The sequence below is a fragment of the Nyctibius grandis genome, unplaced genomic scaffold (genome assembly GCF_013368605.1).
Source record: "Nyctibius grandis isolate bNycGra1 unplaced genomic scaffold, bNycGra1.pri scaffold_100_arrow_ctg1, whole genome shotgun sequence".
NCBI classification, from domain to species: Eukaryota; Metazoa; Chordata; class Aves; order Nyctibiiformes; family Nyctibiidae; genus Nyctibius; species Nyctibius grandis.
Genome location: NW_027167476.1, coordinates 67,038 through 80,176, shown reverse-complemented (window position 1 = coordinate 80,176; position 13,139 = coordinate 67,038). Strand labels below are relative to the sequence as shown.

Below are 13,139 nucleotides of genomic sequence, written 5' to 3'. Positions count from 1 at the left end.
TCACGGGTGGCACCGGAGCATCACGGGTGGCACCGGAGCATCCCCGGCGGCGAGGGGATGGGCAGGAATTTGGCTGCTCCCCCCCCTCCCCCAGCACGGGTGTCCCCACCCCGGGCCACCGTGGGAGCCTCGGGGACCACCACCGGGACCCCCACCCCGGTTCACTCGTGCCCCAGCGGCCTGTGGTCCAGCACCGCACCCCCCCCCTTTTGCTGGCACCCGCCGGTGCCCACCCAGAGTCCCCCTCCCCAGCCCCAGGGCTCGGGGGACCCTCACCCTGCCTTCCCGGGGCACACGGGGGTCCTCCCGGGGGACCCCTGCTCCGTCCCCTTGTCCCCGTCCTCGCCCGGCGTCACCCTGGGGACATCGCTGGTGGGTGGGTGAGCTGGTGGAGGGCACACGGGGAAACTGAGGCACGGTCACCGCACCCGGTGACCTCGGCGCAGGGGACGGCAGCCACTGGGCTCCCCCACCCAACGCCTCGTGGCCACGCTCCGGGTACCCCCTGTCCCTGTCCCCCAGGAGGTGACAGAAGCCAGCACGGCTGTGGGACGGCCCACCCCTCGGGCCATGGCACCCTGGGGTGCTGGGGGATGGTGGGGGGATGGTGGGGGGTTGCAGGCAGGGATGCAGGAGGGGTGCAGGGCTGCAGGGCTGCAGGCAGGGATGCAGGCAGGCTGCAGGGGGGGGCTGCAGGCAGGGATGCAGGCAGGGATGCAGGCAGGGATGCAGGGATGCAGGGGGGATGCAGGCAGGGATGCAGGCAGGGATGGAGGGGGGGATGCAGGGGGGATGAAGGGGGGATTGCAGGGATGCAGGGGGGATGCAGGCAGGATGCAGGCAGGGATGGAGGGGGGGGATGCAGGGGGGGATGAAGGGGGGATAGCAGGGCTGCAGGCAGGGATGTAGGTAGGGATGCAGGGATGCAGGCAGGGATGCAGGCAGGGATGCAAGGCTGCAGGCAGGCAGGGATGCAGGCAGGGATGCAGGGATGCAGGGGGCAGGGATGCGGGGGGGATGCAGGGCTGCAGGGGGGATGCAGGGGATGCAGGCAGGGATGGATGCAGGGATGCAGGCAGGGCTGCAGGCAGGGATGCAGGGGGGATGCAGGGGGGGATGCAGAGGGGTGCAGGGATGCAGGGGGGATGCAGGGGGGATGCAGGCAGGGATGCAGGGCTGCATGCAGGGATGAAGGAATGCAGGCAGGGATGCAGGGATGCAGGCAGGGATGCAGGGATGGATGCAGGGATGGATGCAGGGATGCAGGCAGGGATGCAGGGGGGGTGCAGGGATGCAGGGGGGGATGCAGGAGGGGTGCAGGGATGGATGCAGGGCTGCAGGCAGGGTGCAGGCAGGGCTGCAGGGGGGGATGCAGGGGGGGATGCAGGGATGGATGCAGGGATGCAGGCAGGGCTGCAGGCAGGGTGCAGGCAGGGTCTCTCCCCTCCCCAGCACAGCGCCGTGCCCGCCAGGGCTCCCGCCAAGTGCTGACGCAGCAGCCGAAGCCTCTAATTAAAACCGTAACGATGATGGAACGCGCGGCCCCGCGTGAGGGACCGGCCCCGGGGGGGGCACGGCGCCCGCGCACCCGCCACGCGCTGGGGACAGGGGGTGACACCGGTCTGGGGGTCACCTCCTGTCCCCGTCCCCTGCCACGTCTGGGGTGTCACCTCCTGTCCCTGTCCCCTGCCATGTCTGGGGGTCACCTCCTGTCCCTGTCCCCTGCCCCAGCCCCCCTATTCCTACCCCAACCCCCCCCATTCCTACCCAGCCCCTCTACTCCTACCCCAGCCCCTCTACTCCTACCCCAGCCCCTCTATTCCTACCCCAGCCCCCCTACCCCAGCCCCCCCATTCCTACCCCAGCCCCCCCATTCCTGCCCCAGCCCCCCCATTCCTACCCCAGCCCCTCTATTCCTACCCCAGCCCCCCTACCCCAGCCCCCCCATTCCTACCCCAGCCCCTCTATTCCTGCCTCCAACCCCCCCATTCCTGCCCCAGCCCCCCCATTCCTACCCCAGCCCCCCCATTCCTACCCCAGCCCCCTACTCCTACCCCAGCCCCCCTATTCCTACCCCAGCCCCTCTATTCCTACCCCAGCCCCCCCCATTCCTACCCCAGCCCCTCTATTCCTACCCCAGCCCCCCTACTCCTACCCCAGCCCCCCCATTCCTGGCCCCAGCCCCCCCTACTCCTACACCAGCCCCCCCATTCCTACCCCAGCCCCCCTATTCCTGCCCCAGCCCCCCCATTCCTTACCCCAGCCCACCCATTCCTACCCCAGCCCCCCCCATTCCTACCCCAGCCCCTCTATTCCTACCCCAGCCCCCCCCATTCCTACCCCAGCCCCCCCTATTCCTACCCCAGCCCCCCCCATTCCTACCCCAGCCCCTCTACTCCTACCCCAGCCCCCCCATTCCTACCCCAGCCCCCCTACTCCTACCCCAGCCCCCCATATCCTACCCCAGCCCCTCTATTCCTACCCCAGCCCCCCCTACCCCAGCCCCCCCATTCCTACCCCAGCCCCCCTATTCCTACCCAGCCCCCCCATTCCTACCCCAGCCCCTCTATTCCTACCCCAGCCCCCCCTATTCCTACCCCAGCCCCTCTATTCCTACCCCAGCCCCCCCATTCCTACCCCAGCCCCCCTATTCCTACCCCAGCCCCTCTATTCCTACCCAGCCCCCCCATTCCTACCCCAGCCCCCCTATTCCCCTACCCCAGCCCCCCCATTCCTACCCCAGCCCCTCTACTCCTACCCCTAGCCCCCCCTATTCCTGCCCCAGCCCCCCTATTCCTACCCCAGCCCCCCCATTCCTACCCCCGCCCCTCTACTCCTACCCCAGCCCTCCCATTCCTACCCCAGCCCCTCTACTCCTACCCCAGCCCCCCCCATTCCTACCCCAGCCCCTCTACTCCTACCCCAGCCCCCCTACTCCTACCCCAGCCCCTCTACTCCCTACCCCAGCCCCCCTACTCCTACCCCAGCCCCTCTATTCCTGCCCCAGCCCCCCCATTCCTACCCCCAGCCCCCCCCATTCCTACACAGAGCAGGGGCACCCCCTCCCCGTGCCATGCTGGCACCCAGCGCTGTGCTGGCACCCAAAGGGGTGGGTGAGGGGCTGCGGGGGCAAGGGGGGGGCTGAGTTTTTTCAGCTGAGGAGACGGAGCCGCTGCCCGCGCGGGGTGATTTATGGAATTAGTGGGGCCACGCGAGGTCGGGTCGCTCCCCGCCCCGGGCGCACGGTGCTGGGGAGGTGCCCACGGCAGCGCCCGCGTTTGCCACGTGCCTGCGTCCGTTCACCGCGCGTCCGTCACGCATCCCGCTGAGCATCCACTGTGTAACTGTTGTGTATCTGCCACGCACCCACCCTGCATCCGCTGAGCACCCGCTGTGCATCTGCCTGCATCCCTTGTGCATCCACTGTGGCATCTCCTGAGCATCCACTGTGCATCTGTCAGGTATGTGCCACACTTGCATCCACTGTGTATCTGCTGAGCATCCACTATGTATCCACTGTGTATCTGTCGTGTATCTGCCACACAACCACCCTGCACCCACCCTGCATCTGCTGAGCATCCTCTGTGCATCTGCTGAGCATCCACCACGCATCTACCGTGCATCCACCGTGTACCTGCCACACATTCACCTTACATCCACTCTGCATCCACTGTGCACCCACCAATGCATCGTCTGGCATCCTTCTGTGCATCCTCTGTGTATTCTCTGTGCATCCTCTGTGTATTCTCTGTGCATTCTCTGTGCATTCCTCTGTGCATCCTCTGTGTATTCTCTGTGCATCCTCGTGCATCCACCACTGCATCCCCTGCGCTTCTGCTGTGCCACCCACCCCTGCATGCACTGTGCATCCCCTGTGTATCTGTTGTGTATCTGCCACACATAACCCTACACCCACCCTGCATCCTCTGTGCATCCCTCTGTGTATTCTCTGTGCAACCACCACTGCATCCACCACTGCATCCCCTCCGCTTCTGCTGTGGCAGCCACCCTGCATCCACTGAGCATACCACTGTGGATCCACAGTGTATCTGTTGTGTATCTGCCACACATCCACCCTGCAGACACCCTGCATCTGCAGAGCATCCGCCTGAGCATCCACGGTGGTATCTGTTGTGTATCTGCCACACATCCACCGTGTATCCGCTGTGCATCTGCTGAGCATCCACCGCACATCCACTGTGCATCCATCGTGTATCAGCCACACACCCGCCCTACATCCACCCCACATCCGCCCTGCAACCACAGTGCATCCTCTGCGCACCCACCCTGCATCTGCTGAGCATCCACGTGCATCCACTGTGATCTGTTGTGTATCTGCCACACACCCACCCTGCAGCCACCCTGCATCCCCTGAGCACCCACTGTGCATCTGCTGAGCATCCAGCACACATCCACCCTCATCCACCGTGATACCTGCCACACATTCACCCTACAGCCACCCTGCATCCTCTGTGCATCCTCTGTGTATTCTCTGTGCAACCACCACTGCATCCACCACTGCATCCCCCTCCGCTTCTGCTGTGCAGCCACCCTGCATCTGCCTGAGCATCCACTACACATCCACTGTGTATCTGTTGTGCATCTGCCACACATTCACCTTACATCCAACCCTGCTTCCTCTGTGCATCCTCTGTGCATCCCTCTGTGTATTCTCTGCGCATCCTCTGTGCAACCATCACTGCATCCCCTGCGCTTCTGCTGTGCACCCACCCTGCACCCACTGTGCATCCCCTGTGTATCAGTTGTGTATCTGCCACACATTCACCTTACATCCACCCTGCATCCTCTGTGCATCCTCTGTGTATTCTCTGTGCATCCTCTGTGCAACCACCACTGCATCCCCTGCGCTTCTGCTGTGCACCCACCCTGCATCTGCTGAGGCATACCACTGAGCATCCACGGTGTATCTGTTGTGCATCTGCCACACATTCACCTTACATCCACCCTGCATCCTCTGTGCATCCTCTGTGCATCCTCTGTGCAACCACCACTGCTCCCCTGCGCTTCTGCTGTGCACCCACCCTGCATCCACTGTGCATCCCCTGTGTATCTGTTGTGTATCTGCCACACATCCACCCTGCATCCACTGTGCAGCTGCTGAGCATCCACCACCACATCCATCCTCATCCATCGTGTATCCCAGTCCATCCCAGTCCAGCCCAGTCCATCCCAGTACACCCCAGTCCTCCTTGGTGTGGGACTGGCAGCGCGGAGTGTGAAGGCAGGGCTACGCCAGCGCACCAGAGCCACAGCCAAGGGCACGTTCAGAGCAGAGACCACAACTCAGCACTGATTGCCACCAAAAATAGTAAAATAAAATATAAAATAGAATAAAATAGAATAAAATAGAATAGAATAAAATAAAATAAAATAAAATAAAATAAAATAAAATAAATAAATAAAATAAACCTCTGGGCATCACCCAGCATCGCCAGGCTCCGGCCCTTGGCACCACCACGAAACCACGATGCACCGACACAAGACCCTCAGAGGGTGCCCCAGCCCCTGCCCCATGTGCCACAGGACCCCCGGCCCCATGTGCCACAGACCCCCTGACCCCACATGTCACGGACCCTGACCCCACATGTCACGGACCCCTGACCCCACGTGCTGCAGCCCCCCGACCCCACACGACGCAGCCCCCTGACCCCACATGTCGCAGACCCCATATGCCACAGACCCCATGTGCCGCAGACCCCCATCCCCACATGACACAGCCCCCCAACCCCACGTGCCACAGACCCCATGTGTCACAGACCCCATGTGTCACAGCCCCCCGACCCCATGAGTCACAGACCCCCACGTGCCACAGACCCCGACCCCACACGATGCAGCCCCCTGACCCCACGTCACAGACCCCACGTGCCACAGACCCCATGTGCCACAGACCCACATGACGCAGACCCCTGACCCCACACGACGCAGACCCCATGCGCCACAGACCCCCGACCCCACATGCCACAGACCCCCGACCCCACACGATGCAGCCCCCTGGACCCCACATGTCGCAGACCCCATATGCCACAGGAACCCACATGTCGCAGACCCCTGACCCCACGTGCCGTAGATCCCACATGACGCAGCCCCCTGACCCCACGTGCCGCAGACCCCACGTGCCGCAGCCCCCCGACCCCATGTGTCACAGATCCCACGTGACACAGCCCCCTGACCCCACGTGTCACGGACCCCTGACCCCACATGACGCAGGACCCCACATGACACAGCCCCCCCGACCCCACGTGCCGCAGACCCCACGTGCCACAGACCCCCGACCCCATGTGTCACAGATCCCACGTGACACAGCCCCCTGACCCCACGTGTCACGGACCCCAGACCCCACATGACGCAGACCCCACATGACACAGACCCCCGACCCCAAGTGCCGCAGACCCCACGTGCCACAGACCCCCGACCCCACGTGCCACAGACCCCCGACCCCATGAGTCACAGACCCCATGTGCCACAGATCCCCGACCCCACACGACGCAGCCCCCCAACCCCACATGCCGCAGACCCCATGTGCCACAGACCCCATGTGCCACAGACCCGACCCCATGTGTCACAGACCCCACATGACGCAGACCCCCGACCCCATGTGCCACAGACCCCATGTGCCACAGACCCCCAACCCCACATGCCACAGACCCCTGACCCCACACGATGCAGCCCCCTGACCCCACGTCGCAGACCCCATATGCCACAGACCCCACGTGTCGCAGACCCCTGACCCCACGTGTCACAGACCCCACATGACGCAGACCCCCAACCCCACATGCCACAGACCCCCGACCCCACATGCCACAGACCCCCGACCCCACGTGCCGCAGCCCCCCGACCCCATGAGTCACAGACCCCAAGTGCCACAGACCTCCGACCCCACACGACGCAGCCCCCTGACCCCACATGCCACAGACCCCATGTGCCACAGACCCCATGTGCCACAGACCCGACCCCACGTGTCACAGACCCCACATGACGCAGACCCCCGACCCCACGTGACGCAGACCCCATGTGCCACAGACCCCCAACCCCACATGCCACAGACCCCCAACCCCACACGATGCAGCCCCCTGACCCCACATGTCGCAGACCCCATATGCCACAGACCCCACGTGCCGCAGACCCCATGTGACGCAGCCCCCCTGACCCCATGTGTCACAGCCCCCCGACCCCACGTGCCGCAGCCCCCTGACCCCATGAGTCACAGACCCCACGTGCCACAGCCCCTCGACCCCACACGACGCAGCCCCCTGACCCCACGTGCCACAGCCCCCACATGCCACAGACCCCCGACCCCACATGATGCAGCCCCTGACCCCACGTGCCACAGACCCCATGTGTCACAGACCCCTGACCCCACGTGCCGGAGCCCCCCGACCCCACGTGTCGCAGCCCCCACGTGCTGCAGACCCCTGACCCCACATGTCACAGCCCCCCAACCCCACGCCGTCCCCTACCTCCCGCTGCAGCACCAGCTCCTTGGTGAAGTGGGTGGCCTCCTCGCTGAAGGGCTCGCCCTCCTGCACCAGCCCCGGCAGGTTCCGGGCTCCCCGCGGACACTCGATGCCTGCGGGAGGAAGAGGAGGGAGAGGAGGAAGAGTGAGGTGCTGGGAGGAGGCCAGCGGTCACCCACGTGCCATTGCTGGGGACGTCACCCGAAAGGAATGTTTTGGGGAGGAAAAGGAGACACCGGAGCCCCAGGGGGGATGTGAGCAGGTCCTGGGACACAGGAGGGTCCCCAGCGCTGGCACCTCCCGGGCACCGGGGCAGGGAGAGCCTGGGACAGCGGCGATGGGGACAGGGGGACAGCGAGGATGGGGACATGGGGATGAGCAGGGATGGGGACACGGGGACGAGCAGGGATGGGGACAGAGGGACATGCAGGGATGGGGACATGGGGACGAGCAGGGATGGGGACACGGGGACGAGCAGGGATGGGGACAGGGGGACGAGCAGGGATGGGGACAGGGGGATGAGCAGGGATGGGGACATGGGGACAGGGACATGGGACAGGGATGGGGACAGGGGGATGAGCAGGGATGGGGACATGGGGACGAGCAGGGATGGGGACAGGGGGACGAGCAGGGATGGGGACACGGGGATGAGCAGGGATGGGGACATGGGGATGAGCAGGGGAAGAGCCAGCAGGGATGGGGACATGGGGATGAGCAGGGGATGCCACTGTCACCCCGGCAGGCACAGGGGACATGACCCCCCCACCCCAGGAGCAGCCAGAGAGCGCCGGGAGCCCACCCTGCAGTTGTGAGGTCCCCGTGTCCCCGTGTCACCGTGTCACTGGTGACCTCGCCAGCGAGGCCGGGGGGACGGTGGCTGCAGAGCACTTTGGGGGCGACCCCAGCGCACCCGTCGCTGGTGGCTCAGGGGTCCCCGAGCTCCCGGACCCCCCCGCGGCGGCCCCCGAACCCACCGGGCACCGGCGGCACCGTGCACAGACCCCGGGTGTGAGCAGGAGGAAGGAGCAGAGGCGCATGTCCTCCTCCTCCTCCTCCTGGCACCAGGCAGGGTGCAGGGCACAGCCCTGGCATGGCACGGCACGGATGGGCACAGCTCTGGCACAGACGGGCACAGCTCTGGCACAGCTCTGGCATGGATGGGCACAGCTCTGGCATGGCTCTGGCACAGCTCTGGCACGGATGGGCACAGCTCTGGCATGGCTCTGGCACAGCTCTGGCACAGATGGGCACAGCTCTGGCATGGATCTGGCATGGATGGGCACAGCTCTGGCATGGCTGGGCACAGCCCTGGCATGGCTCTGGCATGGATGGGCACAGCTCTGGCATGGCTCTGGCACAGCTCTGGCACGGATGGGCACAGCTCTGGCACAGCTCTGCACGGATGGGCACAGCTCTGGCATGGCTTTGGCACCGCTCTGGCACAGATGGGCACAGCTCTGGCACAGCTCTGCACAGATGGGCACAGCTCTGGCACAGCTCTGGCACCCTCCGGCATGGCACTGACGGCGCTGAAGCCAGGCCCTGGCACGCATCTCGCCCGTGCCAACGCGGTACCAGCGTCCCCGGCCAGAAGCATCCTCCAGCGCCGCACTGTAGCCAGAGCCGCCAAGAGCGAGTCTGCCCTTCCTCCCCCTCCTCCTCCTCGCCACACCGAGGGCACGGGGCCACTCGGGGGGACCCACGCGAGCCCAGCGAAGTCACCAATAACCCCGAGCAGCAGCTCTGGGCCTCCCCGGGCCTGGCACGGGTTAACCCACACAGCCCCAGGCTGCGGTTTGTCCCGTGGCCGCCACCGTCCCCGCCCGGGGTCCCGGCAGGGCTCCGCTCCCCCGCTTTTGCCGGTGGCACTGGGGGGGGATGGAGGAGCTGCCGGGGCTGTGGAGGATGCTCCGACCCTGGCCCCAGCGCCGCAGGGATGGAGGGCGAGGGCTGGGGGCAAGTACCCTGCAGCATCCCAGGGCATCCTGGGGCATCCCGGGGTACCCTGTAGCATCCTGCAGCATCCCACTGCATCCCAGTGCATCCTGCAGCATCCTGCAGCATCCCATAGCATTCTGGGGTACCCCACAGCATCCTGCAGCATCTCAGGGTATCCTGCAGCATCCCAGTGCATCCCAGTGCATCCTGCAGCATCCCACAGCATCCTGGGGTACCCTGCAGCATCCCACAGCATCCCACTGCATCCCAGTGCATCCTGCAGCATCCCACAGCATTCTGGGGTATCCCACAGCATCCTGGGGTACCCTGCAGCATCCTGCAGCATCCTGCAGCATCCCACACCATCCCACAGCATCCCAGTGCATCCTGCAGCATCCCAGTGCATCCTGCAGCATTCTGGGGTATCCCACAGCATTCTGGGGTACCCTGCAGCATCCCGCAGCACCCCACAGCATCCCAGGGCATCCCACAGGATCCTGGGGTACCCCACAGCATCCTGCAGCATCCCAGTGCATCCCAGTGCATCCTGCAGCATCCCACAGCATCCTGGGGTACCCCACAGCATCCTGCTGCATCCCACTGCATCCCAGTGCATCCTGCAGCATCCCGCAGCATCCTGGGGTACCCCACAGCATCCTGCAGCATCCCAGTGCATCCCGCAGCATCCTGGGGTACCCTGCAGCATCCCAGGGTATCCCAGAGCATTTGAGGGCTTCCTACAGCATCCTGGGGTACCCCACAGCACCCTGGGGCATCCTGCAGCATCTCACACTGTCCTGGGGCATCCTGCAGCATCCCAGTGCATCCTGCAGCATTCTGGGGTATCCCATAGCATCCTGCAGCATCCCAGGGGACCCCACAGCACCCTGGGGCATCCTGGGGCATCCTGCAGCATCTCGGGGTATCCCACAGCATTCTGGGGTACCCTAAAGCATCCCAGGGCATCCCACAGCATCCTGGGGTACCCCACAGCATCCTGGTGCATCCCGCAGCATCCTGGGGTACCCCGCAGCATCCCGCAGGACCCCACAGCACCCCACAGCATCCCGCAGCATCCCGGGGTACCCCCCAGCCGGGACCCCCCCCATAAGGCAGGTCACCGGCAGCCCGCGGTTCGGTTCAACCTCGTGCTGTCCCGAGCCGTCCCGGCACCGTTATGGGATGTATTTATAGGGCTCTGCCCCCGTAACGGCAGCGCCCGGGCACCGTGTCACCACATCTCAGCATTTGGTGTCACCACATCTCAGCATTTGGGGTCACCACATCCTGACATCACACATCTGCAGCCTCTGGGGTCCCCACATCCCAAATGCTGCAGCCTTTGGGGTCACCATGTCCTGACACCATGCCTGCAGTATTTAGGGTCACCATGTCCTCACACCACATCTGCAGCCTTTGGGGTCCCCACATCCCACACGCTGCAGCCTTTGGGGTCACCGTGTCCTGACACCGTGTGTCTGCAGCCTTTGGGGTCACCACATCTCAGCATTTGGGGTCACCATGTCCTCAGACCACATCTGCAGTCTTTGGGTCCCCACATCCCAAACGCTGCAGCCTTTGGGGTCACCGTGTCCCAACACCGTGTGTCTGCAGCAGCTGGTGTCACCACATCTCAGCATTTGGGGTCACCATGTCCTCACACCACATCTGCAGTCTTTGGGGTCCCCACATCCCAAACGCTGCAGCCTTTGGGGTCACCGTGTCCCGACACCGTGTGTCTGCAGCCTTTGGGGTCACCACATCTCAGCATTTGGGGTCTTCACATCCTGACACCTGCAGCCTTGGGGTCACCATGTCCTGACACCGTGTGTCTGCAGCCTTTGGGGTCACCACATCTCAGCATTTGGGGTCACCACATCCTGACATCACACATCTGCAGCCTTTGGGGTCCCCACATCCCAAATGCTGCAGCCTTTGGGGTCACCGTGTCCTGACACCGTGTGTCTGCAGCCTTTGGGGTCACCACATCTCAGCATTTGGGGTCTTCACATCCTGACACCTGCAGTCTTTGGGGTCACCATGTCCCGACACTGCATCTGCAGCCTTTGGGGTCCCCACATCCCAAATGCTGCAGCCTTTGGGGTCACTGTGTCCCAACACCGTGTGTCTGCAGCAGCTGGTGTCACCACATCTCAGCATTTGGGGTCACCATGTCCTCACACCACATCTGCAGCCTTTGGGGTCCCCACATCCCAAATGCTGCAGCCTTTGGGGTCACCATGTCCTGACACCGTGTGTCTGCAGCCTTTGGGGTCACCACATCTCAGCATTTGGGGTCTCCACATCCTGACACCGTATCTGCAGTCTTTGGGGTCACCATGTCCCGACACTGCATCTGCAGCCTTTGGGGTCCCCACATCCCAAATGCTGCAGTCTTTGGGGTCACCATGTCCCGACACCGTGTGTCTGCAGCAGCTGGTGTCACCACATCTCAGCATTTGGGGTCACCATGTCCTCACACCACATCTGCAGCCTCTGGGGTCCCCACATCCCAAACGCTGCAGCCTTTGGGGTCACCATGTCCTGACACCGTGTGTCTGCAGCCTTTGGGGTCACCACATCCTGACATCATACCTGCAGTATTTAGGGTCACCATGTCCTCACACTGCATCTGCAGCCTTTGGGGTCACCGTGTCCCGACACCGTGTGTCTGCAGCCTTTGGGGTCACCACATCTCAGCATTTGGGGTCTCCACATCCTGACCCCAAACGCTGCAGCCTTTGGGGTCAACGTGTCCTGACACCGTGTGTCTGCAGCCTTTGGGGTCACCACATCTCAGTATTGATGTCTGCAGCCTTTGGGGTCACCATATCCCAACACTGTGTGTCTGCAGCAGCTGGTGTCACCACATCTCAGCATTTGGGGCCTCCACATCCTGACACCTGCAGTATTAGGGTCACCATGTCCTCACACTGCATCTGCAGCCTTTGGGGTCCCCACATCCCAAATGCTGCAGCCTTTGGGGTCACCGTGTCCCGACACCGTGTGTCTGCAGCAGCTGGTGTCACCACATCTCAGCATTTGGGGTCACCATGTCCTCACACCACATCTGCAGCCTTTGGGGTCCCCACATCCCAAATGCTGCAGCCTTTGGGGTCATCATGTCCTGACACCGTGTGTCTGCAGCCTTTGGGGTCACCACATCTCAGCATTTGGGGTCACCACATCCTGACACCGTATCTGCAGTCTTTGGGGTCACCATGTCCCAAACACTGCAGCCTTTGGGGTCACCACATCTCAGTATTGATGTCTGCAGCCTTTGGGGTCCCCACATCCCAAACGCTGCAGCGTGGCAGGGATTTAGGGTCACCCAGCCCCGGGGCCAAGCAGCACCCACCCCCTGCCAGCGCCGGGGGGCCAGATCCTGCCCCCCCCCCACCCTGGGACGGCGTCAGGCTGCGGGGATTAAACCACCCCCTCTCTCTGCGTGGATTTATGGCGCTCCGACGGGGATATTTTAGGTGGAAATATGGGCTGAGGCTCCCCGGGGAGCGTCCCCCGAGCCGCATCTACCCCGGACCTGTCGGTTCTTTACGACGCTCATTTGCATTTGATATACATATATTAAAAACCCCCGAAGGCATCGCTAAAGCGCAGAGATCCATCATCCCGCCGGCTCCGGGAGCGGGCAGAGGGGCTGGGAGGCACCAGCACCAGCCCCCGCCGCCCCACAGCCCCCCCACAGCCCCCCCGCTGCCTCCCCAC

At 64.0% G+C, this 13,139-nt stretch overlaps 1 protein-coding gene across 1 annotated transcript in view; it reads right to left on the bottom strand.

Annotated features, from left to right (window-relative positions):
* Nucleotides 1-276: 276 nt before the first annotated feature.
* SND1 (staphylococcal nuclease and tudor domain containing 1) overlaps nucleotides 277-13,139 on the bottom strand; it is a gene marked incomplete at its 3' end in the record, with an annotated part of 77,208 nt that continues 64,345 nt past the window's right edge. The window contains exons 16-17 of the mRNA XM_068424524.1: nucleotides 7,439-7,588; nucleotides 277-385 (exon numbers count right to left, since the gene is read on the bottom strand). Coding sequence (XP_068280625.1) covers nucleotides 277-385; nucleotides 7,439-7,588 — 259 coding nt within the window. The remainder of the gene's footprint in view (nucleotides 386-7,438; nucleotides 7,589-13,139) is intronic.